The following is a 26,060-nucleotide window of genomic DNA, read 5'->3' on the forward strand; positions in this document are numbered from 1 at the left end:
AATCTAAATGATAATTTGTGAAATGAATTTAATCTCGCTGATTGAAAAACATGAAAACACTAAGTATGATGAAGCACGGCTTGAAACAAGAACAGTGATAAACAAGTAAAAAGAGGCAAAATCAGGACTGCCAAAAAAAAGAGAGAAATTTCCAAATATAGCAACCATGTCAGCTTTTTTTATACAATACATCTACAAAAAATGAAAACAAGTTTTCTCTTCAAACTCACCAGAATTACTTAATACTATTAATATTTTAGAAAATACAGCAGATTTGAGGTCATAAATTATATTTTTTTCTTCTTTAATTTAAAACAAAATTATGTGTTTGAAAATATCGCCTCGTAGAATAAGCTGTCGTAAGTAGCTGTATACTTTCTAACCGGAAGAAGAGCCGATTAAGAACCCAAGATTGTTGTTTAAATTTATATTGAAAACACCATCGATGATCCAATACCACCTGGATGAATCTTCTAAAATATGCGAACTTCATTTTTTTTCTACAAAAACTAGCGGTTTGTTAACACGTCTCACATTCGCTCTATTTTGAGTGTTTTTTTTTGTACCACAATCGATATATCTATAAAGTATGTTTTGAAACATGACAGGATAAAAGGATATCTTTACAGGATGTTCTGAAGCATGATAGGATGAAAGGATATAAATACAGGATGGAACACATGAACTCTTTGTGAAAACCCGATGAGATTAAAACATTTTAGAGGTTCGCTTTTCTTGCATTGTTATACTTAATATCAGATTCAAAAATTGGTGTTTAAAACGTACCTGTTTTTCTTGCAGTAAAATACAAATAGGACCACAACAGCTATAATCAAGAAACTAGCGAAGGCAAAACTGGCAATCACAACTGCAATAAGCAACATTAAATAACCTAAATTAATAGAATTTAACAATCTTCTTCCCATAGAAGTAACAAAAAAAGTTTATTACCTATGCCATTAATTTCACATCTCTCACCTAAGTACCAACCTTCGCACCTAAAATTAGAATTAAATAATTAATAACAAGATGCGCATTTATGTGGGTACAATTTTTGTTTTAAGTTTCGGAACACTTTAGTAAGGAAGAGTTGCCTTCTGCAATTAAAATGAAAACTGAAAAAATTTGTAAAATTTGTCAATACGTTCCGCTCGCAATAGTGCTTAAAATTTGAAAAAAAAATTTCGTTTTTATGTTTTTCTTAAGTTAGCTTAAATTTTTAAAGTAAGCGCCCTATTTTTTTAAAAATATTTTATGGTTTGAATAACCTAAAAAATTATTCTGCCTATTTAAAAATTTTCTATGCTAGAAAAACGTGCTTTTTTCCCTCAAAGAAACAAAACAAAAAAAAACAGAAGATTGTAATTTTTTTTACTCGTTTTGTTAAAACTGAAAGACTCAGAACACATGGCTTCGCCAAGTTTCAGCTCACATCCTATCCAATAAACCATCCAGTTTTTCCGTAAGGTATTTAATTATATTATAACTATTAAATTATTTTCAATAGTCTGTCTGAACATTGATTTTTCGCATCTATAACACATTTAAACAATTTTTGGAAAAATGAAGTTTAGTGTTTGGATATGTCCATCACTGGCTTCATTGTTCACATATTTTATTCGAATCTTCTTTTACAAGTTTGATACACAACCCAAGGTGTTTGGCAAGTAGTTTCAGAAATTATGATTGATCACCTTCATTTAAAGACAGAATTCTTTCTAATGATTTCAAAGTAATCCAAAGTTTATCTTTGGTAGTACGAAATTCAGTCTTTTCTTAACAATATCTGTTGGACAACAGAATCTTTAGGTTGTATACAAGAAGGATCTTAAAAGCAAGACAAATAGTTCCAAAAGACTGCTAGGAATTTCTTCAAATTGCTTTAAAATCATTAATTCTTGTTTAGCAAATCAAGACTTAAGATGATATTCAATCAATCAATTCGGGCACTACAAGAAACATGAAAGCTCTGTCTCTCAGGCCAACTTGTAGCATCGCATAAAGTATGTGAACATTTGAGCAACACAAAAGTCTAGATCAGTTCATGCCAGTCGCTTGGCCATTAGACAACTCTGATACTTTTCCACTTAACTGGAGAAATATTGTGCAGCGTCCAAATGCATCTTATCTTGGTCAGCAAGTGAAGAAAAATGATATCTTATTTGTCACCCAGAAAATTTTGCCCTTTCAGCCAATTTCGATAGAAGAGCCGTGATGGTTCCGGGGTGGTTCCATCGCCGGGATTCGATCCATCCCGGCGATGGCTGGTCGATATGAATTCGCCTCCGGCTTACACCGACCACAGTGCTGGCGGGAAATATCCTCAGTGGTAGACAGATCATGGGTTAGAGCAACACCTCCTAGAAAGAATAGGTCTCAGCACGGGTTACCATAAATATCCCTTAGTAGTCCAAACGTAATGACATATTTTGTATTTTCAACCACTGCGCAGCTTAGTACCCCTAGCGTAATGACATCTTTCTTATTTTTCGTCTACTGCGCAGTTAACCCATATCGGACCGCTCATTAAAACAATAGGAAAAACGTAAATTTTTAAAACCTTCATTAATACAGGGTACTTAAGCACATGAAATAAAAAAATTTAAAAAAGATTTAATATTTTTAAATATGCAGACTGTCCTATAAATAGGACAACGGTCCAATACACTACCAAATATTACAAAACTTGACTTACCTCAAAAAAAGTTTTTTTTACGAATGAAAATCCAAAAAACAGTCTCGACATAGACCAACATCGCACATTTTACATATAGTAATGGGTTTCTTCTTACAAGATTTTAATTGGCACCGTCTTTGACGACCATCAGGATTTTTAACTAGCACATGTTCTGAATTTAGAAGAAGTTCTTTGTTATTTTTCAGAGACATTATTTCGTGGGATTGTTTCACCAAGGTAACTTATTGTTATAGATCTGCGAAATGTTAGCAAATCCTGAGTATCGTCAGGTGAAAATAGTTCGGAAATTTTCCAGGCTGCGATGAGGGCGGTTTCAAAACAATTCACTAAACGCGACCAGTACCATTTTTTCCTTGAATAGATGCAAAGTAATTTTCCATATGACTGTCAAATAGGTCAACTCCATTTTTATATTTATTGTATGATGTAATACAAAATGGAACACCGACATCTTTCCTGCCTCCCTTTACACGACGCTGTATTTTTCCGTATACTTTTGTCTCTTCAAAATTAGTAAGCAGCGAAACTACACGGTTGTCGTTCCACCGAACAGCAGCTATTTTGTTCGCTTTATCAAATAGGGCATCGGATGTTCCTCTTTCAGTTTTAGCTTAACATTTCAAAGAAGTTAGATGGCATTTTGCCATTCGATTGTCTCTAACAGTTCCAGTAGCACAAAATCCTTGTTGTTGCAAACGAACCATCAATCCATGTGAAGTAAAAAAGTTATCCATATATACCTTATGAAACTTAGGAATTTTCGCAATAGAGAGCAAACTTTCCACTACACGCTGAGAAAGAGGTTCCTTACACTTTTCTTGAGCACCTTGATAAGGAATAACATTAAAAGGATATCCATCATATGAAGTCAACATCCACAACTTGTATCCAAATTTTACTGGTTTATTCTTCATAAACATTTTACACCCATGTTTACCGAAATACCTTACCGTTCTTTCATCAATGGTTAGATTTTCGATTGTTGCGGCGCAACATTGAGTTTTTCTAAAAGTGGACGAATTTTATAATAGCGATCCTCATGCATGAGTTATTATTAAAATGTAAGTATTTTTTTATGTCGCTATATCTTTTCCTGGACATAGCTCTATTTACTAGAGTTGTGCCAGTGTCAGGAGCATTCGCCCAATACATTTTTTCTCGTGGTAAAATGTGATATCCACTGTAGAAAAGGATTTCTATAAAATTTTTGAAATCATTTTCATCGACACTGAAACAATGATCATTTTTCTGAAACGTATATCGATTAGTTTCTGCTACTGTATGTGATATCATACTATCAGCCATCATGTGAAAAAGTTCAAAAGGAGTTTTTCCCGATATCTTGTCCGTAATATGTTGATGTTCTTCAGAGGAAAAAGAGCACGGTAAGAGCGAAAATTTTGGTTCACATTTTTCCCATTTGGGTGGTTTAGCATCAAACTTTATTTCTTCACAGATATTTGACAAAATTTCAATAGTTCCCGCAGAATCTCGAATTTCAGAATCACCACATGTTCACTATATTACAATTTGTTATGGAATCATCTATATCTTCTTCATCACTAACGGCGTCCGGTTCTGGGGGAATAATTATCATTTCAGGATCATCTAAATCCTCATCGGATAAATTATTCATATATTCTAGCGCTTCCTCGGCAGTTCGAAATTTTTTGGCCATTTTACTAGAGCAAAAATGACCAGACACATGCGAACTACAAAATAAAGACACAACTGAACTAATGGGAAGATAGGGAAGAACTGAATGAAATTTCAAGTGTATGTGCAATAGCCTACACAAAAGAACTGGTTTGGAGAGAGGGGACTGGTATAAAAGAATTCCCACCCATTATTTCCCACACCCCACCCATTAGTTACTTTAAAAAGATAACAATAAACACTGTCCCATGAATTCAAAGAATGTTCTCTAGAAGCATGGGTGTGTTGTGTAAAAGGGTGGGTATTGGACCGTTGTCCTATTTATAGGACAGTTAGAAAGCTCTTGTCAAAAACCTTATAAAAATTATTTTTTTCCTAGATATTTTTTGTATTTTGTTTTGCACCAATGATTAATTACAAAAAGAAAAGATGTTTTTTTGAGAAAAAAAATATTTTTTTAATTATATAATGGCTTTAAATTACGACTTATTTCTATGAGTGAATTCAATGTAATTTTTTTAATAACTTAATTTTTGAAATTCCATTTTTTATACATTAATCTCTTATATTAGACAAATTTTCATAACTTGCAATAGTTATTATGTGAATTATAGATGTTTCTTTTACTTTATTTGTAATTAATTCAACTGTCCTATAAATAGGACAGCGGTCCAATATTGGTCTTAACTTCGTCACATCGGACTACTGAATTGATCTGTGCTGAGGACTTTCTACTTCTAGGAGGTGTTAGTTAAAGTCCCTTTGCCGTTAGGCTAATTGTGGGAGGTTCTCGTGGCCTTCCTGTCCATGCAACGCAAATGCGGATTAGCTCCTTCAAAAAGTCCCCCACGAAGGCAAATTGCTCTCGGTACTTGATCCTGGAGTTCCCTTGTCTTCTGAATTGGGTTAAAGATTGCAAGGCTACGGAGTTCAACGACGGTTATAAAATAAAATTTCGATAGAAAATTTTGGACAGGACATTAGCAAATGCGACAGTACGTGGTAAGTAAAACGACATACTTTAATTCTTCATTTCTTAAAGAATAATAGTTTCTAAAAAAGCCGTGACCATTTAAAATCAATTTTTACATTTTTAGTGGTTTGTAACATTTGCTGAATTAGTGTTGACGGAATAGCTACACTGCGCTGGAAAGGGATAAGAAATCCAGTCACTGGCTATGAATCCTTACAAATTATTACTAATATCATTAGAAGACCTTTCTTCTTTCTTGGATTTTAGAAATCAAAATGTGTGGATGGTCGGAATCAAAAATTCAAATTTTAAAAATTAACAGGCCAGGATGGCCTGGTTGGCTGAGCGCTGAACTCACATTTGTGAGAACGGGAGTTCGAGTCTAGCCGACCGAAGACTCCTTTAGTAAATGGCGACTGGTGTACGTTAAATTTGTCTGGTCACAAAATCTTCCATGTTCCCATAACAAATCAATACCTCTGGGGGCACTGAATTGGAGATTGATCGTTCTCTGGTTCTGGTCAAAACTACGATCTGTGAATAAATGAGTCCACCCAATAATAGGGTGTGTCATAGATGGCGCCACTGGAAAACCAGAACAATTACACCCCTTCTACCTTGATAGCCGACAACAGCAACGAATATTCAACATTGCAGAAACCAAGTAACGGTTTCGAATTTAAGGAAATGTTCAAGGCAGTCTGAGAGGGAATAGCAGAAAAAAAACCGAATTTTAGTCTCATGCACAGGTTATTGAATAAAAAGATCTTAGGGATAGATATTTAAGGAGAAGAATTAACTTAGTTTTGAAATTACAAGTATTGTTATTTTTGTATGACAAGTTAACTGATAGAAAATGAAAGCTTGTATGTGGGAAGAAAGCTTCGCACCAATGTATATTCTTCATCATAAAGTCAAAATGAATTCTCGGAAGGTCAAGAGTTTTCTTACGATAGACTCAGCCTGACTAAGGCAGGGGCACGCGGGGCAGTTGCCCCGGGCCCCATATTAGAGAGGGCCCCCAAATCGAATAGAAAGTTTTTTTACGTTACATTCTTTAATGAACTTTTTTTTTAAAGCAAAATATCAGTACAGTGTAAAATCCGTCTGTTTTATGTTAGCTTCTTCATTAATCTATCGTATGAACACAAAAAATCTATTTTGTAAATCCATTTCTTTCTAGGGCGGAATTCAGATAATTTTTCGCAATTACGATGGACAAATTTGGCGAATGAAAAGCCTGTACTTTTTAGTATCACAAAATGTTTCCAAATACGGGCTTCTGATTGTCTTAATTGAGCCATCGTACTTGCATGAATTTAGCCCTAATGTCATCAAAGATATGAATTTTTTGCTGCTAGATGACAAATTTAACAATCAAAAAACTGCATTCGGCATGATAGACATACAATTATTAGAAAATCAATAGACCTGACCGAACAATATTTCGTCTGACCATTGGAGGAGGAGGGATTAAATAACTATTTTAAGCTCTAGTCAATTTTTTTGCTATTGATAATGAGGTGAAAAATTTAAATACCTCAAGATTAAATACCTCAAAATAAAATACCTTTAAATTCCTCCATATTAAATACCTTCATTACTGATGTAGTGAAGCAGAGTGGGGGCCCCTAAAGAAGTTTTTGCCTCGGGTCCCAATTAGGTTAAGTCGGTCCCTGGATAGACTTACTTTTATAATCATCCGATAAAAAAATATTGCTGTTTGTCGGCCTGTCTAATCACCATGCTTAAATGGTAAAAAGCGAAAACAAGAAATTAGTAGTTAAATTGTAATTGAATGGATGTCAATTATTAAAAAAAATATGCTTTATATCTAACGGATCATTAAAAGTTATTTCAAAATGGTTCCTTTAAGATATAAATACTTTGTCAAATGGGTTTAAATCAATATTTTTCAATTAGTCTTATTTTCAAAACGAATCTAATAATAATTATAATCACTAAAGGTTAAAAAATAGTACTCTAGCCATTGAATTTCAAAAGTTTCTTTTTTTAATAGAAAATTTTTCATAATTAAAACTATAAGTAAAAGTAACTATAAAGGTAAATATATATTTTTATGGAGTTAATTGATAGGACAAGAAAGTCATTTATATATAAATAAACGTTGAAATAACCGATTTTTGATGACAGTGCCTCATTAATAGAAAATAAAATTTTATTTTAAATCACTTACCTGCATTGCTTTTGTTTCAGATCCTTTAAATAGCACTTCCCATGATCTCCGCAGTAGCTGGCATCACAAATGCCTAAATTAAACAATGGTCATTTTAATTTTTTAGTTGTTTAATCTTTTTCATTTAGTGCTACGTAATGTTAATTTTTTTAAAATACAGAATCTCTGGCCAAAATACAATCTGAAATCTCAGTTACATAGAACTTTAGTAAATGTTATAATTTTAGTACAAAAACATTACAAAACCAGAGAACTTATCGCCAAGACAAATTAGACTTAAATTGTTACCTTAGATTTTCTTTTTCGATGGTTTAAAAGCACACAAGATTATAAATTTACCTTTTTTCAATATGAAGTAGTATGTTTAATAACCATATTAAAAATGAAGAAATCTATAGTTTGGGCTGAAACATAATTTCTTCAAATGAAGAGGACGATAGTAAAATAAATACAATTTTATTTTTAAGTCCTGCATTTATGCCGGCCAATTTGCATGATCATAACGAAGGCTTCAATTTGCTTAGGATTTCATTTCAAAAGTAAAACAATATTAAGTACTCTACATTCTAGATCAAGTACTAATTAAAATCATATTAATTGCTTATTCCACGTTTCCATGTCTGGTGAGCATATAACCGAACGTGGAAAATTATTTATCAGGAGGTTAACTCCCGAGGGAAACATAAGATAAATACATTAACTAAAGACATTACTGAAAATAGTAATAACTGAATAGTCGCTTTTATGTTAGATTTTTTCATCGTATAAAGTAACTACACTATACAAATTTAAATTATTAATTTAAATTATAAAATGAGGACTATAGTAATGAGCAATATTTAAATGTTTTATAACCCACGTTCACCAATGCAACTATCATTAAAATAGATCTTGAAGCAGAACAATAACACAATAAGTTTTTCATAAGATAGATAATCCATTCCTGTTAAATTAAAAATAACTAAATAAAAACTAATTAATCTTAAATGTGAGAGTAATTTTATAGGTTATATAAGCTTTTTGTATAAATTTCTGGTAGTGCAGTTGAAATTCTAAAAAAAAAGAAACGAGTCGTAGAAATGCTAAAGAAATCGAGCAGTTGAACTTCTAAGGAAAAGAATCGAGCAGTTGAACTTCTAAGGTAAAGAAACGAGCTGTTGAACTTCTAAGGTAAAGAAACGAGCTGTTGAACTTCTAAGGTAACGAAACGAGCAGTTGAACTTCTAAGGAAAAGAAACGAGCAGTTGAATTTCTAAACGAAAAGAAACGAGCAGTTGAATTGCTAAAAAAATAAACGAGCAGTTGAATTGCTAAAAAAAAAAAAAAAAAAAAAAACCCAGACAGTTGAATTGCTAAAAGGAAAGAAGATTTTTACTAGTATGACCTCAAGTTATGTCAATAGGGCATCTTTGCTAATTTATACGGTCGTTTGGAAAATTTCTACTTGGTGGTATAGTATAATAAGGTATTCAGAATTTTCTAAGAGTTAACCAACTTCGCCAACACAACTTGTAAGTCTACCTAACCTATGTTCGAATTTTTTTTTTTTGTAGATTAAACATTTTGAGATTTAGCTTTTAAAATTAAGATTTATATGCTTAAATACAAATATTACCTTCATTAAGAAAAATTTTCAGCAAAAATTTGTACAAGTTTGCATCCATGATGAGGTTAACAAGCGTCACCATCGTAATTGAACGAAAAACTTACAATTTTTCAAAAAAGTACTTGTTTGAAGTTAAAATATTTATCCTTAATATTTACAACTGTTTCTTAATATTTCATGTATTTCTAGACTTCCTTCTTTCATATTATTTTATGTATTTATATTTTCTTGCACGTTTTTCATTTATTTCTAGAGTTTTCATTACAAGTCGAAAGAAAGAAAATTTTCATTCTGTTAGCGGCATTTATTTTAAAGCACGAAACCTTTCATAGATGGCGTTGAGCATCAGAAATTTATTTCTTCATTTCCTATGTTAAGTATGAAACTTCTCTTTGTAATTAAATTAATAAAAATGAACGAGGCGAACAGAATGAAACAAAATATTCTAGATACTTCATGTTCAAAGATTTAATATTTTGTATCCATTTATATCTATTATTGATTGAAACGCTTAAATGTGTATTGCAATTGTTGCGAAAGCATACAAATATGTATATTTAGAATTAGACTTAAAATATTTAATTTAAAACAAAGGTTGTAGAATAAATTATAAAAGGAATTTTTAAGCAAAATCACTAAATTACTTATTAATTCAATTACCAGTGCTTGTAAATATTTTGCAAAGATTTATTAATTTTCTTTCTAAAATATTGATTTTTTAAACATTTTAACGTGATTTGAAGTGAAATGTAAAAAATATAGTGTTAGAAGTTGGTCCAGGTAAAAAACTCTTGACATTTAGAAATGATTTTGACAATTAGAACTGCTAATTAAACTTTTTTCGAAGCAAAGCTTCGAAAAAGTTTAATTAGCAGTTCTAATTTCAGTAGCAGTTCTAATTCAAGCCAAATTAGCAGTTCTAATTTGGCTTGATCAGAAGAGAGGTCCAAAGTTTGGACCCCTTAATGCTATTTACTTTTTGGTAATTCGCTATGTTTCGAGAAGTAATGTGAATTAAAGAAATTTTGCACACAATTATAAAATTTGGTAATCCAGAGAAAATTCCGTGCAAAAACAAAATCAAGTAAATATTTATTTCTTTTAGTAATAGTCGAAAAGATTTTGAATTGCAAGGTATACGATTTATTACGTCACTTTAAAGTAAGTCCTTTTACATGGCAAAGTACAAAATTTGAGCGAAATCAGTTGAATATTCCTCAGAAATCTAATTTAAAAAAGTTGCATTCTTACAATTCGATTTCTCGGGAACTATGTCCAATTTTGTATCTTGCGCTATGTAAACTATTCTTTAAAATGATGTAAAAATTCTTTTACTTAACTATTCAAACTTTTTTCGATTCGTTAAATAAAATACAAAATAAATATTTATTAAAAGTTATTTTTTGTATATTATCGTTGAATGAATAAATTTTATAACAGAGTGCAAATTTTTTTCCGATTCGCTTAAAAAATTAGATTTGGCGATATACGTAAACAGTAATATCAACATTAAGGAGTTAAAAACTTGGACAGCTATTCTGACCAATCTATTGGGACCATATTTCCCAGATTTGCGGCTACCCCTATATTCTGGTGGTCAAAAGCCCGAATTCGTTGAAAAATAAGTATGATTATTCAGAGAAAGTGCGTTTTTGTGTCTGATTTCGTATCTTAAAATATCTTTTTTTTTTAAAATAACAAGCGTATTTGAGGTCACCTTGAACCATTGAGTTCTAAAAAGAGATGAACTGATTATTAGATCAAAAGTTATTAAGGATGGTCCGTTTTTTATTTTGCACACTGTACAGTTTGTTTAAAAGAGTTAAAACTATTCAAATTTGTGTCAAAAGTTTTAAAGTTTTTTTTGGTTCGTAAAAAAAACCTACACTTATATATATTTTTTTACTGAGAAAAAATTTCACCCTGAATAGCTTCTATTTCAATGCTAGTTTCTCTCTCCACGAATTAAAGGCCTTTCTTAGTAATTTGCGGGGTACAGTCGTCAAATATAATAAATAATTTATGCTAACTATTAATCACTTTATGAAATCAGAATTAAGCACACTTTCTGAATAAGTATTTATTTGTATGCAAATTTGGATCTATGACAATCATAAGGAGGGTGGGAATTATACCAATTATACTGTCTAGAATTTATGCTCCAAATTATTTAGTGAAGAGGACTGTCGTAAGTTTGAGCCTCGAAATGTTCTCTCCCTTAGCGCATTTCGCCATTTCTCGGTTAAGGAAATCGTCTGCCATTTAATTATAAAACTATTTTATTTAAGGCTAATTCTACGTCAAAATTTATAATAATTGTTCGTCATATTTTTTAAATTTATTTCATTGTAAGTTGTGCAAATTTTATTTCAAGCTATGTAATTTTAAATGACAAAATACAAAATTTGAACAAAATCTGTCAGTTTTTGCTCAACAAGATTTATGTATTCTGGTTCATTTTACAAGTAGAGATTTCGTAAAATTAGCTGTAGTAATAATTTGAGTATTTCACTGTAAACAATCAAATTTTGAAATATTAAAATTTATCTAAGAATAAAGCAATAAAGTAAATAAAGTAAAATATTGTGGGCGTTTAATTTTTTGAATAATAATTTTGTGTGTTTTTAAACACAAAATGTAAAGTGTTTTTTTAAATCACAATTTTAATGAAACCTACATTTTATAAACTATTTGAGCATTCCTAAAATGCATTTGAATTTTCGATAGTTGAATTTGATAGTTTACACTTATTAAATTACACTAAAAGTTTCAATATATTCATCAAATTAATAAACAAGTCGCAAGTTCTGAACTGCAACAAGAAAAAACGAAATTTTCTTTATAAAGCTATAGGCATTAAATAGGCAAACTATAAGCATTAAATATTTTTGCCTTATTTGTAAATATTATATATCGAGAATCACTAAAAAATATTTTAAGCATTACGCGAGATAGTACTTTACAAATAAACTATAAATATCAAACAAAATACTACAAAAAGAATTTAATTATTAATTATGACAAGTTCTCTACAATAAAGAGAAAAACAAATCAATACCTCTGGGGGTACCGATCCAGGAGTTTCCTTGTCTTCTGGATTGGTTCAAAATTACAAGGCTACGGCGTTGAACATTAGTAGTCGTAAACCCAAAAATTGGGTCGACTGTTCAACGGCGGTCATAAAATAAAATAAAGAGAAAAAATATAAATAATTTCAAATGGTAAAATTTATTAAGGAACTTAAGTGAATAAAAAAATGATCGTCATTTTTAAAGAATAAAAGTCATGAAATATTTCACTGTTAACATCCGTTTCTTATGCAATTGCACATTTGTTATTGGTTACCACAGTAACATGGAAGAAAATAATGTAGGCGGAAAAGGGGTCATTATCACGATAACCGAAGAATAAAATTGCATTTTTCTCGACAGTATGTTTGTAAAAAGCCACTTTACTTTTGAAAAGCAAATATTAAGCAATGAAAAACATTTCTTTAATTTTTTTTCTTTTTTAGTTTATGACGATTTCTTTTTGTTATAAATTTAATAAGTTCCCCACTTGACAATTTATTTTATCCCCATATGACGGAGAAAATTTTAATAAAAATACTTTTATGCAGTATTATTCTAATCAGAACATCTAACAATTTTTGTATTTTCTTCGAACAGTATTTGATTCAATAATACTTAAAATTTTCGCACTTTCTCCTTGCGATTATAGAGATATTTTTTAATAAACAAAAAATGTCCATAACTTGAAATTAGTCTTTTGGGAAAGCTATTTTTCCTATGACTAAACACACTATTAAATGCATATAGTTTCTTGAAAAATAATTAACTTTCGAACTTTTTTACTCAAGTTTAACGATAACTACAAAACGGAAATAAATATTTGTAAGCGAAAAATATTAAGAAAAATTTACCTGTACAATTTTCTCCGGGATATCTTTTATCCCTAGAGTTATCCAAATAATCAGCTTTACATTGACATTTAAATCCTTTTTCCTCAGTTTGAATGCAGAATGCATTTTTATGGCAGTAATTCATGTCACTACTCAAGCATGGATTTAGCACTGAAATATTTGCAAAGAAATCTACATTGATATCACAGAAAATAGAAAATAAGTTTACCTATTAGAAATCTGTCATAAACAAAATTTATTATTTATTTCCGTTTGTGTAAAGAGGTGTTAAGAATGAAATCTTTTTAAAAATTAATTCGTGAAAAGCATGAAATTTAATGTATCATTAAATCCCAGCGATTTTAAATTTCAAAAATCAAAAAATTAATATTTTTTAAAATTTTTTTATTCTTATCTAAAATTAGAATGCAAGTAGTGGTTTGAATTTTATGAAGTCAGACATTCCATCTACCACGGAATCTCTGTAGTTTAAGAAAATATTTTTAGTTCTGGTAAAAAAGGGAGTGTGTTAATGTTTCAATAAATTAAAATTAAAAAAAAATTGTCAACCAATACTTAAAGAATTTAAACTGGTTTCTGAAAATGGTCATGCTATTACATTTAGATAAAGATTTCATAAAAATCCAGCTTATATTGAAAATTTCAACAGTTGGAAAAAATATTTCACTCAAACTTCAAATGGTGAAAGGTATCTAAAGTAATTTTGGACAAAAAAAATAATAAATAAGAAAAATCCTGACTGTAATATATTTTATCTGCTGGATGCAGCGAAACTTTAAATTCAAAATAAGTTCATTATATTGATATTCAAGAAAATTAAAGTAAATTTGGAGACAAAAAGGAAGATTTAAGAGCATCTTGTCGTGGGACCCTATATCTATTTAATACTGATTTAAGTAGGGATAGCATTCCTTAAAATTTTAATTTTAGATTTTTTAGTAACTTTATATTTTAATTCTAATTCAGTTCAGAAGGTTTTGTTTCACTTCATGATAATTTTCATAACAAAGTGGTCCTTAGTATTCATTCCAGATAGTTTGCAGAATTTACACTAGAAAGCAGCACAATACATATAAACATCTAGCATGCATAGAAATCGTGGCGTTTTTCATCAGAAGCGCCTCCCCGAACAATAAAATGTGTGACTAATTATATGAAGGTTGCCTGAATTGTACATTTTTTCACATTTGAATTTTTATAAATCACTTAATACTGACTTATTACTTTTGAAATATTTTAATAAAATGCAGTTATTCAGCTGCTTATATTTTTCGGATGAAATATTTTTGCACAAAATACAAAAAATAGTTTTTGCAAGATCTAAGTGGTACAATTTAGGATAACAGGTAGATCGATCGTTCTCTGATTCAGGTCAAAACTACAATCTGCGGATGAATGAATGGATGTATGAATGGGTCCGCCTTATAAACAGGTGTGACGTATGATGTGGCAGAAGTCGAATTCTTGGCCATAGATGGCGCCACTGAAAAACAAGAATCGCACACTCTGCCTTAAATTTGCTTGGTTTCACCAAGCAGGCTTGCCCGTGTGACAAGTGGCATTAGAGTCAACCAGGATAACAGGTGCTTATCACTTGCTCTCTAAATCGTACAAACATAAAAAAAAATTGAGCATTTATGGCTAAGTGAATAAGTAGAGTATGAGTACCACTTTCTTTAGTAGCATAAATATTGAATTATTGCAAGCATACTACCATTATTATAAGGCGATACAAGGTTAATGGTAGTTAAGAGCTACGAAGTGTAAGCTTGACTTTTATAAGAGCAGCTTGTTAAGAATTACTCTTTTATGATCTATAACTAAAATTTTTAGGTTTTAAAAATTGTGTAATTGAAGCCTTCAACGGTACGGGGACAGTATTGGCTTATTTAATTACATTACTAATAAATAATAACTAAACCATTATTTGAAAAACCAAAAATCATCACTTTACTAAATAAGATCTAATCATAGGGATTTCATTGAATTTACTGAAATTCCAATCTATACGCCTATAGGCTATCAAAAAGTTAGTATTAACACGTTGAATTGCACGCTAATTTTACATGGCTTGTCCGTCTATCCAAACGGTAAACTACAAACTAAATTTACAAATATTAGTCAGATTTTGCTAGTTTTTTTTAAAAGGTTTCGCATGGTATATCTGTAAAAAGTGAATTATATAAGCCTACGAATTGTTTAGAAATAGTGGTGGATGAAAATCTACTAAATTGAATTTATTAAACCAAGAATCATAATTAATAAACTACCACTTGAAAATATTTATTCGCTGTCCGGAGCAAGTTGGCATCTCTGTGTATATAAATAAAACTATTTTTGTGTGTTCTATATTGCATTAATTTCTTCAAACCTTTTTAGAAAGGATATTATAAAAATATTAAAAATTTACTCGAATTATGTGTTTCTAATAATCTTTGCTTCGCCGGTCAAAGGTGACCCCCATAGGTTTCCAATTGTTGCTCACTCACGACATGGGCTTAGAAAAAGTCATTTTTAGACAGTTTAAGAGGTTTGTTCTGTAGTTGAAATTAACTCACTTAAATTGTAAGATACATAGGATTTAGGCGACTACGTTTTAAACAAACTTATTCCAAACAATAGAGCCATCAAAGAAACTAGTTGTTTAACAACTAGTTATTTAACAATTATTTAATACAACTGTATTAAATAATCTGCAGATCAGCTACATCCTGACAGACGCAGGACGTTCAAAAATTACAATGAAAACAGATTCATTTAAATAAAAACGCAAGTTCTTGTTTCTTCTGTATGGATCTCCCTCGTGAAAAAAAAAATACTCTATCCGTATTCAAGGCTTCTTTAGAAATGAACGGCAGGAGAGGTACGATTTAGGCAAATTTCCTCCCAACTCTCAAATTAAAACACTCTTTTACAGTATTGTATAACTTCATAAGTGTTATACTTAGATTATTTTATTGCAATTATAAGCAAACTGCTCCTTAGTATCATTTCCAGATTGACGGAGTCCAAAATTTTCATATACATGAAAAATTTGTTTTTCATCAAGCACGCTCCCCTGAACAATAAAATGATAATTATGTCTATTCCAAACCATTTAATTATAATAATTTCTTTTGCTCGACTGTGTTATTTAATCTTACGTTACATAACATTTAGGTTACTTAACATTTAATCTTACGTTACATAACATTTAGGTTACTTAACATTTAATCTTACGTTATTTAACTATACATTTAATTAGTCACTTTTAATATTTTTGCTATAAGATAACACATGCAATTCCAAACACTCAATAACTGGAGCTACATTTTTTAACTCTGGAGCAAACTCTTCTAATACAAAAAATCGAAAACATTGTATAATCCCCCCCCCCGAAAAAAAGAGGGTCATTACAATACATTTTCAAGTTATTGTATTGCTCCTCTGCTTAATTAAGTACACTTTAAGAAAATTTTTATAACAGAATTCTCTGAAAACTAAAGAAAGTCACTAAATAGTTAGAAATTTCTTACCTAACGTTGATACTGATGCATTTTTAAACTCTAAGGATGCATTTTTTAGCTGTTCCTGTTCATTGATTATTTTGCTCAGATCCTCTTGAAGCTGTTGAGCCAACTCTGAAGCAGTTTCATTTCCATTATCCAGAAGTTTCATAGTATAATTTACAATCAAACTGCCTTCTTCAAAGCCAGTAATATCTACTTCGGCCACAGTGTGGAAAAGTTTAGGATTATGTCTTAAAAGATACCACATCTGGAAAAAATATCACATTAGAATATGCTTCTTTTTGTGAACAAAAAGAGTTTATATTTTGAGCTTCAAAAGAAACTTTTGTGAAACAACAACTTTTGTGAAGTCTCCAGAAGGAAATAAAAATTACGTTTTAAAGGTTTGTAGGGAAAACCCTAATGACCGGTAAATGATTTTTAGTGTTTCTTTTACTGATTTTTTGGGAGTTATACTCATGAAAGATGCGTAAAAAACATTAAAAGCAACATTTTAACGTTCTTTAAAAATGTGAACATATAAGTTGATGTTGTAAAATTCAAAGACGAGCTCACGTTTCAAACAATGACAAAAACTTTTTTTGGGACATTAGGCTTACATCTGCCTTCATTGAATTCGTAAATCAATCTGTTACATTTACATTATAAGACGCCATTTAGTGGCTCTGAATTACATTTTCATTATAAGACGCCATCTAGAGGCTCTGAATTACATTTTCATTATAAGACGTCATCTAGTGGCTCTGAATTACATTTTCACTATAAGACGTCATCTAGTGGCTCTGAATTACATTTTCATTATAAGACGCCATCTAGAGGCTAATAATTTTATCAGATTCTACAGATGTGAATATAAAATAAAAATAATACTTCCTATTAAAATAATCCATTTACAAAGCACTTTAATGAATTACAAAGTGTATAAAAAGTTTTTAATAGGTAATCTCGCTCCTAAGTAAACATGGATTAAATAATTAGCAAATTTGACATTTATTTTACAAATAAAGTAAATTTTATCCAAAGTTTTAATTTTTAATATTAGAGTTGATTAATAGCATATCGAATTAGGGTGTAGAAATGTTTAACTGAATATTCGTTGAATAAATGAACCCAACGTGGAAGGCAACTTGATCGAGTTTAAAACGCTGAAAGTACCCAAAAATAAAATTTAGTAACGAATTTTTGCAACAATCAACGCTTAAAGTAGTGTTTGTAATAATTTGGAATGTTCTCATGGGAGGCCACAACTGGGACAAATTTAAAAGGTGATGACAAATGCTATTGAAAAAATTCACTTTATAAGATTGGGTAATTTAGTAAAAACTAATTTTTAAACATGAAATGAATGCGCGTTACGCTGACTTTTCTCAACTAATATTGCGTGAAGGAAAATTAATTTTAAGCAATATTTGGATTTAATTAGTACAAGAAAATTTTTTTTTCTTTAAATTATTAGAAAAAGTTTCATTTAATAGCAGCAGTAAGACTGACTTGGTTCTTTACTTGAATTGTAACAGTATTATTTTGCAGTGTGTATACGTTACAGCGCGCGAATCATTTTAATCTAAATAAGTTGAATTATCACTAAAAGATTTTAATATTACAGAAAGATTTTGTTGACTACAATTAGATTCGTATAAATACGGATAAGATCTTTTAAATGCTCTTTTTAAACACCTGATAAAGTAAATTCTTCTCTTGGTGAAAAAACTTTGAAAATAAGCAATTTTAATTTAGAAACAAAGCTCCAATTCAACAAATCTTTTTTTGTTGTTGTCAAAACTACTGTTAAAGCAAGTATTTGGTGACTCGGGAAATTTTTATTAAAAGCACTCGAAGTTAGGACACCAAATGAAATGAAAAAGAACTAATCTTACAATTCTAATATAATCCCTCTTCTTTTGCTTGTATAGTTGCGTATTTATGTCTCTCAAATCTTCATAGAATCTTTCACCAGGAAGAGTAATAGATGTTTGTAAAGTAATTGTTGCTGAAAAAAAGAAAAACAATTACTCCAGGTTTAAACTATAATAAAGAATTTGCTGTGAAAATTGGTGGTAAAAAAGGAATCTTGCAATACTGATTTATGACATGCCATATAAAAAAAACAATTCAATTGGGAACAATTTTATCACTTCCCTAGGCAACTGAGCTAAGTTTGATAAAATGTTTTGATTTTTCTCCATCATACCAGATTTTTTCTCACAGTTGCTAAGTAACGAACTTTTCTAAAGATACATTTCTTTGTAAAACTGAAGAATCTTTCCTAGTAAATTACTTCAATAATACTAGCCAACGACATCTTGAATACAAGAATTTTTAAAGTATTTGTTTTTTGCTATTGAATTAGAAAAATATTGTATTTAAAGCTTAAAAATATATTTATTGTTGTATTTTCTGGAGCTCACAGAACGTGAAATAATGTGCTAAATAGATTTTTTGAAATTCAAATTTTTGGAGAAATTATATTACACAATTATGTAATGTATGGTATTTACGATTCTTCAAGTTACAATCGTATACAATAAAAAAAAAACGGACCACCTTGAAAAACTTGATCGGTACTTTATGGTCTAGGATTAAATCTTAATGATTAGAGAAGGTATCTTAAATATGCTGAATAATTAGTGCAGATGATATTAAAAGTTACGAAATCAGACACAAAAACGTACTTTTTCTGTATAAACATAACTTTTTTTTGAGAGGATTTGGATTATTGACCTCTAAAAGGAAGGGGGCAGTCACAAACTGCGAAATATAGTATCAATGATTTAGTCCAAAGATTGGACCCCTTAATGTTAATTTTTGCGTATTTCGTTATACCCCGAGAACTTTTTAAATGAATTAAAAAGCTCTTTGCACACAATTACAAAATTAATTTACCCAAAGATAATTCCATACAAAAAAATAACTTAGTAAATATCTACTACTTTTTATTATTTTATTTAATAGTAGGAAAAATTTAGAATTGTAATTTATAAAATTTTTTTACATCATTTTAAAGAGAGCAATTTTCTATTGCAAAAGAGAGAAAACGGTCATGAAATCGAGAGAGAAACCTCGGAGAGAGAAATCTGGAAAAAAAAAAGGAGAGGGGAATTCTAGAGCAAATTGGTCGAATAGTTCCTGAGAAATCGAATTTTAAAAAGTAATGTTTTTAAAATTCAATTTTTCTGAAACAATTCGATCGAGCTTACTTAGACTTAGCATTTTGCCATTAGAAATTGCCCTCTTTAAAATAACGTAAAATTCTAATACCTTACAATTAAATTTTTTTCGCTACTATTATTTAATGAAATGAAAAATAAATATTTACAAAGAGTTACATTTTGTATGGAATTATTCTCGGGTAAACTATTTTTATTTTTGCGAGAAAAGGCTTTTCAATTCCTCTAAAACGTTCTCGAGGTATGGTGAAATAGGCAAAAAGTAAAATTAAGGGGTCCAAACTTCGGACAGCTCTCCTGACCAAACTATTAGGACCATATTTCGCAGATTGCGTGATCTCCTTTATTTTAATGGTCAGAAATCTGAATCTATCGAAAAAAAGGTGTTTATTCTGAGAATGAACGTTTTCGTGTTTTAATTTGTAACTTAAATTATCGTCTGCACTAATTGATGAGCATATTTGATCTCATCCCTTTGAACTATTATGGAGTCGTAACACGTGAAGATCCGATCATTTGATCAAAAGTTATTCAGACTGGTTCGTTTATTTTTTGCACCCAGTACATAATCATGTATGGTTATGTATATTTCATGAACTATATAGGAAATATATGGTTATATATATTTTTCAACTATATTTTTATATGTAACCATATATGGAAAAATATTTCTCAATCTTATCTCATTAATTCTACAGAATCTAATTGTCAGTTTTCCTCGATTTTATCTGAATAAGGGAGAATTTAGGGAAAAAGTTTAAAAACAGGCTCTTTGAAAACGAGATTGTATCTTGTAAGATGTTTCATGTTTGTAGGACGTCTCTGTAAGGATTCTTCCTCCGAAATTGGAGAATATGATAATCATTAACATGTTTCACTTACTACAAGCTTTCCGAAAAAGCTGAATTTCATAAAGGTTTCAAGATTAATATAACCGACCTCCCAAATGCCTCTTAAAAATTTAATTTCTTGGATTAAAAGACAATATTTTAATTACTTTAGGATTAAAAACAGAGCTTTACACAGTTAGAAATTTCAGAACGTGTTTAAATAGATTTTTTTTTCTGAGTTCAGAAAATCAAAAATAACTAGTTAAATAAAAAGATTGTTTACTTGATGAGAGCAAACTTAAAATCAGATCCAATTAATTAAACAAAAAAAGTTTATTCAATTTTTTTGCTTAGTGCAAAATCCACCTACGTCAACATTTGGAAAAATGTTATATAAATGATAAAATACATTAACATTTGACACCTTGTACAACTTTAGTCAGTCTTTAAAAGAATGGACTAAGAAATTTCAAATAATATCCTACAAAAAGCACTTAAGTACTTTACTTTAACCACTTGTGACACGACAAGATGCTTTTATCACAAAAACGTGCAACTCCCCCCCCATATTCCGATTTCTATAAGGTCTACTGTTTTGGAAAAGCTCATTCTTGTCAACGCAGGTGGTTCAACACGCATAGTAAATTATACAATTTAAAATGAAATATATGTTAGTTACCTTCACATTTTTTTGTTTTCAGATTCCTTCTAAAAGCTTTACCACAGTTGCATATCAGAATATCGTCCTTTGGCATACATCGCTCGTTTAGAGATACATTGCACTCACTTGCACTCTCACAAAACTTCGGAGATGGGAGTTCTGGGTTAAGATTGACTTCCGTTGATTGCATTTCTTTCGTTGAAGAAGCAGGCGAGATTGAGTCTGTCATCGAGCTGTTATCTGAAAATAGTGTAGTAAAGAACTTATTTTTATTTCCTGGCATTTCAGTAAAAAGGGCCTCAAAGGGTTTTGAAAGATTAATTGATTCAGTTGCGCCATTTTCCTCATCTTCAACAGTAAGCGTATGATTCAGTGTTCTTTTAGTTTTAGCCCCTGTTAAAGAATTTGCTGCTTCTTCGACAGCTTCTGAAGTACCAGATTCTGTTTCTTCCTTAGAAATAGATAAGGTGGCTTCAGAATCCAACTTTTCAAGATCAAATAAATCATGCCCACGTGCTCCTCTTCTTGATTGAAATAAGTTAACAGATTGTGTGGGTCGCAGAGACATTTGAACCTCTGATACAGTTGTCTCTCGTTTTGAAGTAAAACCGGGCATATCTGTTGGGGAAATATCAAATCTGGCTCCTCTTCTCCTTGTAAGAGACCCTGAAGATATCTCAGGTTCTGGCTTAAGATGTATTTTATCACTATTGATTGGATCTGTTTCACCTCCTGATGAATCAACAATTACAGAGTCAGTAATCTTTGACTTAGAAGATATATCAGTTGCTTCAGGTTTTAAAGAGAAATAGAAACTATCTGGTGGAGGATCATCATTTAATTCGGTTGTTCTACTGGGCTCTGTGGGCTTAAAAGATTGAACGGACATCTCTGGTTCTGGTTCTAAATATATTTTATTTTTGTCTTGCTTACCAACGTCAATTTCAGTTAATAAATCAGCAAATATAGGGTTCTTTTTGTTAGAGTTAGAAAACGTACTACTTGCTACATCCGAATCTTGAGAAAACGAAACTACGGCTTGAGCCACCTCTGTCTCGTTACTTGGTTGTTTGTTTTCCGATGGGGTTTCTTCTGGAGTTAGAAAAATGGTATCAACCTGGGATTTTGATTTTTCTAAAGAAACATTTGAACAATTAATGCAAGGTTTCTGAGTTGTCAAGGAATATTCAGTTCTTTCACTGCTTTGAAAAATCGAATTTTGGTCTGAATTATCTTTTCTTGGATCGACAAATTCAACACTACCAGTGTCATTCATGAAAATTTCTCGATAAACAGGAGGATCTGTATTGATTTTGGTAATTATTTTCTCATTGATCAAACCATCAGAAGATGAGGTCACGGATTCAGGTGGCGATACATTATCGGGAAAATTATTATCTAAATTTTTAGTATCTATGGTAACTTCATCTAGCTTTCTTTCTCCACTACCTACATCAAAAGGCTCTAACGAAGAAAATTCATTGTTGTTATTTATCAAAATATAATTTTTAGAGATTTCCTTTTCAGATAATTCTTCCACAAATATTCCATCAGATACAGTAGTATTATGCAATTCTTGTAATTCGCGTGCACCACTGCCTTCACTAAAAAAATTTGGAATAAATCTACGACCATCGTTGGTCACGGGAGTTTGCATGAAATTAACTGTTTTCTCTGAAGAATCGTCCAGAAATATGCCACTAGTTACACTTTGGACATTTGTTCCTGATAAAACTATTTCTTTTTCATACGATGTAACATCTGAGGAAATACCGAATTCGGGTAATTCTCGTGCACCACTGCCCGCATTAAAGAAATTTGGGATAAATCTACGTTCTTCGTCAATCATGGGTTCTTGTATAAAATCGACAGTTGTCTTTAATGCATTTCCCTCTTCCAGAAATGGGTTATCAAATACACTTTGAACATTTGTGTTTGGCAAACTCAATTCATTTTTAATCGTATTAGTATCGGTGGAAATAAAAGATTCGGGTAAATCACGTGCACCGCTACCCCCACTGAAAAAGTTAGGGATAAATCTTCGCTCTGATATAAATGTATTTTGACCAAGAGTAACTTCTTTCAACTCGATTTCATCTATTGTAGTAAATGTATCAGAAATTATTCGTTCATCTGATGATCCAAGTTCTAAAACGTCATCATTGTTTAAATCACTGAAAAATATTTTTTTATCCTCCTGAATTATGCGTTCTGAGGGTATAATTTTCAAGTCTTCAGGAATTTCACTAGAGATTATATTTGGTGTTTGAGCATTTAGTGAAATAGAAGATTCGGTGCTTAAACCAATTAAACTCTCAATCAAAGGAGAAGCAGTTGATGTAGTCATCAGATGAACAACCGTTGACCTAGAAACCTTCTGTTGTTCCCCAGAATCTTCAACTTTCAAAGAGAACCCTTCTGTTACTGTAATCTTTTCCAGGTTACTAACAGATTCTGTTTGTTTGACGGGAGCAAAGTCGACCATATCAGATTTATCAGTTATCATACTTTGATCATGGAATGAGGGAATATTTTGAAACACATTTGATGTCGATTCACTAACTGAAGGTTTGTTTTGGAATGGCACGAATAATTCTGGTGTTGGTATACTTGTAATTTCATTAACTTCACCAATTGATTTTGTTTGTTTAAATGGAACGATGTTGATCATTTCAGATTTATCAGCTGTCTTAATTTGGTCATGGAATGAGGGAACAGTTTGAAATATACTTGAAGACAATTCTTCAAAAGAAGGTTTGTTCTGGAATTGGACAATTATATCTGATGCTGTCCTAGTTGTAATTTCATCAACTTTCACGGCACCTGTTTTTTCAATGAAATCGAAACTACTTCTTGATCTGTTTTCAGTCTCACTTATTAGATTATCTGGAGGAAATAAAGAGATACTTTTTGTTTCTGATAAAGTAGTTTTTTCTATATTTTGAAGAGTGCTAAATTCAGATTTTATTTGATTAGTGAAAAGGTCTTTACAATCCTGCACAGAAAAGTCTTTAGGAAACCCCGAAATCTCTAAATCATCGCTAACCAAGTTGCGCTGGTTTCTGCTTCTAAAATTTGGTATTATGTTCCATAGTCGCTGAAGAAGACCTAATTGTTGCTGGCTTGTTTTCAGAGTGGCTACAGTTGGAGTCGTCACTCTAAGACTTTCGAACTTATCTACATCAAAACTTCCACTTCCTATCTCTGTTTCTTTGAGAATTTCCATATTGTTTTCTGCATCTAAATGACCGCTTCCAAATTCAGCTGACTCATCCTCAACTCTGGGTGACTTTCTAAGACTTTGTACAAAGTTTCGGCAAAACATTTGAATCGAATCAGGGGATATATCTATAACGTTTATCGGTATGTTTGTTTGCATTACATTGTTTGTTGCATCAGTTTTTCTATCTGCAACAGTTTGTAATTCAGTTGAAGATTTCATTTCCTGTACGACACAACCATTGCAATTTAAAACGTTACTACTAAATGTAGGATTTGGAGTATTAGGTTTTGTAGCTTTTATAGTAGAATCTAGTGTTGTTTCGGGGCTTGTTAGTTGAAGATTTGGTTCCGGCAATGGAAGATCAAGTTTTTGATGCTCTGGGAGTAATGTTGAGGAAAATACACCACCATTTACAATTTTTATGTCAAACTGTTCAGTTGAATTGAAAAATGAGAGGTCGTGCATAGATTCAGTGGGAGTAACTTTATTAATCATATTTTCCCCATTTTCAGACAAAATAGGTGGGTTTTCTTTATTTCCACCACCTCCAAAATCTAGAAAAAGGAACTTAGCCTCCCTACCTCTTGAACTTGAACTTATCTTCTTAGTTTCTTCCCGAATCAGATTTTCTGAACTATTTTGAACAGTTAATGAGAAAAAATCCTTAGAACTTTTGGTAGACTCTTCAGTTTGAGAGGAACTAGTTTGAGAGGAAAAATCGAGAAAATTAAGTGCATCCTGGCTTCGTGGCTCGTTTGGTTCCTTATAAAAATTTCTCAAAGACTCTTTTACGACATGCCAAGAATGTTCCAGGTTTTTAAACTGTTTAGTTTTTCCATCAATGTAAATTTCTACATTCAGAGATTCTTCTTCCCTTTGATTTTCGTTGACTGAATTTTTGAGGTTATCAGTTTGTTTAGTAAATTCATCATCCAACTTTGATAAGCTAATGTTAAACTTCCATTTATAAATACTTTTTCTGATTCTGGCGTTTCTTTTTATTCTTTTTACTTTATTTTTATGATCTGTATCAGGAAAAGTATTTAGCGTTCTAAATTGGAAAAATTTCGTTGAATGACTCGATATTTCTTTCTGAGAAGGATCTTCTGCATTTTCAGTAGAGTATGATAATAATTGACGACCGAACAAGACTTTGGGTTCATCTTTTAGCATTTTATAAGATGAAAAATTTTCATTTAATAGTTTCTCTTTTGTTTTATTAAGTTCTTTCTTTGGTATAGATTCATAGTACAAGTAGAGCACTGAAAGAAAAAAAATCCAATTAGCAAGGCATTTAAATTTTATATATTTAAGGATCAAGTGCCAAATGAGAATTGCACAAGGTTATTTATATAATTCTCTTAAAGGTTTCAGAAGTCTGTTAAACTAGTCGTGCACTAAATACAGAAAAGAATAAAGTTTATTTTATTTTATAAATCAGCCTTTATAAGAACACCTCCGAATCAAAGCAGCAAATGAATTAAAATGTAGTTTAAGAGTTCAGAGAATTATAAAGTTTGTGTGTTAGAATTCGCTAAATTGAAATAAACGTGTTCATACAGAGGTCACAGTTGCCAGGACGAAAGCTCATAGTTGGATTGGGGAAGCTTCGGAATAT

General features: G+C 30.9%; 1 protein-coding gene across 4 annotated transcripts in view; it reads right to left on the bottom strand.

Moving 5' to 3' along the window:
• The window catches only part of LOC107454981 (uncharacterized), a 39,429-nt gene that overhangs the window by 2,841 nt on the left and 10,528 nt on the right, over positions 1-26,060 (bottom strand). The window contains exons 2-8 of one of the 4 annotated variants that reach the window (XM_016072367.3): positions 21,238-25,704; positions 18,439-18,551; positions 16,568-16,808; positions 13,053-13,202; positions 7,525-7,597; positions 952-998; positions 787-868 (exon numbers count right to left, since the gene is read on the bottom strand). In XM_016072367.3, the coding sequence (XP_015927853.2) occupies positions 787-868; positions 952-998; positions 7,525-7,597; positions 13,053-13,202; positions 16,568-16,808; positions 18,439-18,551; positions 21,238-25,704 (5,173 nt within the window). Of the gene's footprint in view, positions 1-786; positions 893-951; positions 999-7,524; positions 7,598-13,052; positions 13,203-16,567; positions 16,809-18,438; positions 18,552-21,237; positions 25,705-26,060 lie in introns of all 4 variants that reach the window. The other 3 variants (XM_043049504.2, XM_071188459.1, XM_071188458.1) reach the window with 3 other exon arrangements.

This window comes from Parasteatoda tepidariorum, chromosome X2 (genome assembly GCF_043381705.1).
Source record: "Parasteatoda tepidariorum isolate YZ-2023 chromosome X2, CAS_Ptep_4.0, whole genome shotgun sequence".
Classification (NCBI taxonomy): domain Eukaryota; kingdom Metazoa; phylum Arthropoda; class Arachnida; order Araneae; family Theridiidae; genus Parasteatoda; species Parasteatoda tepidariorum.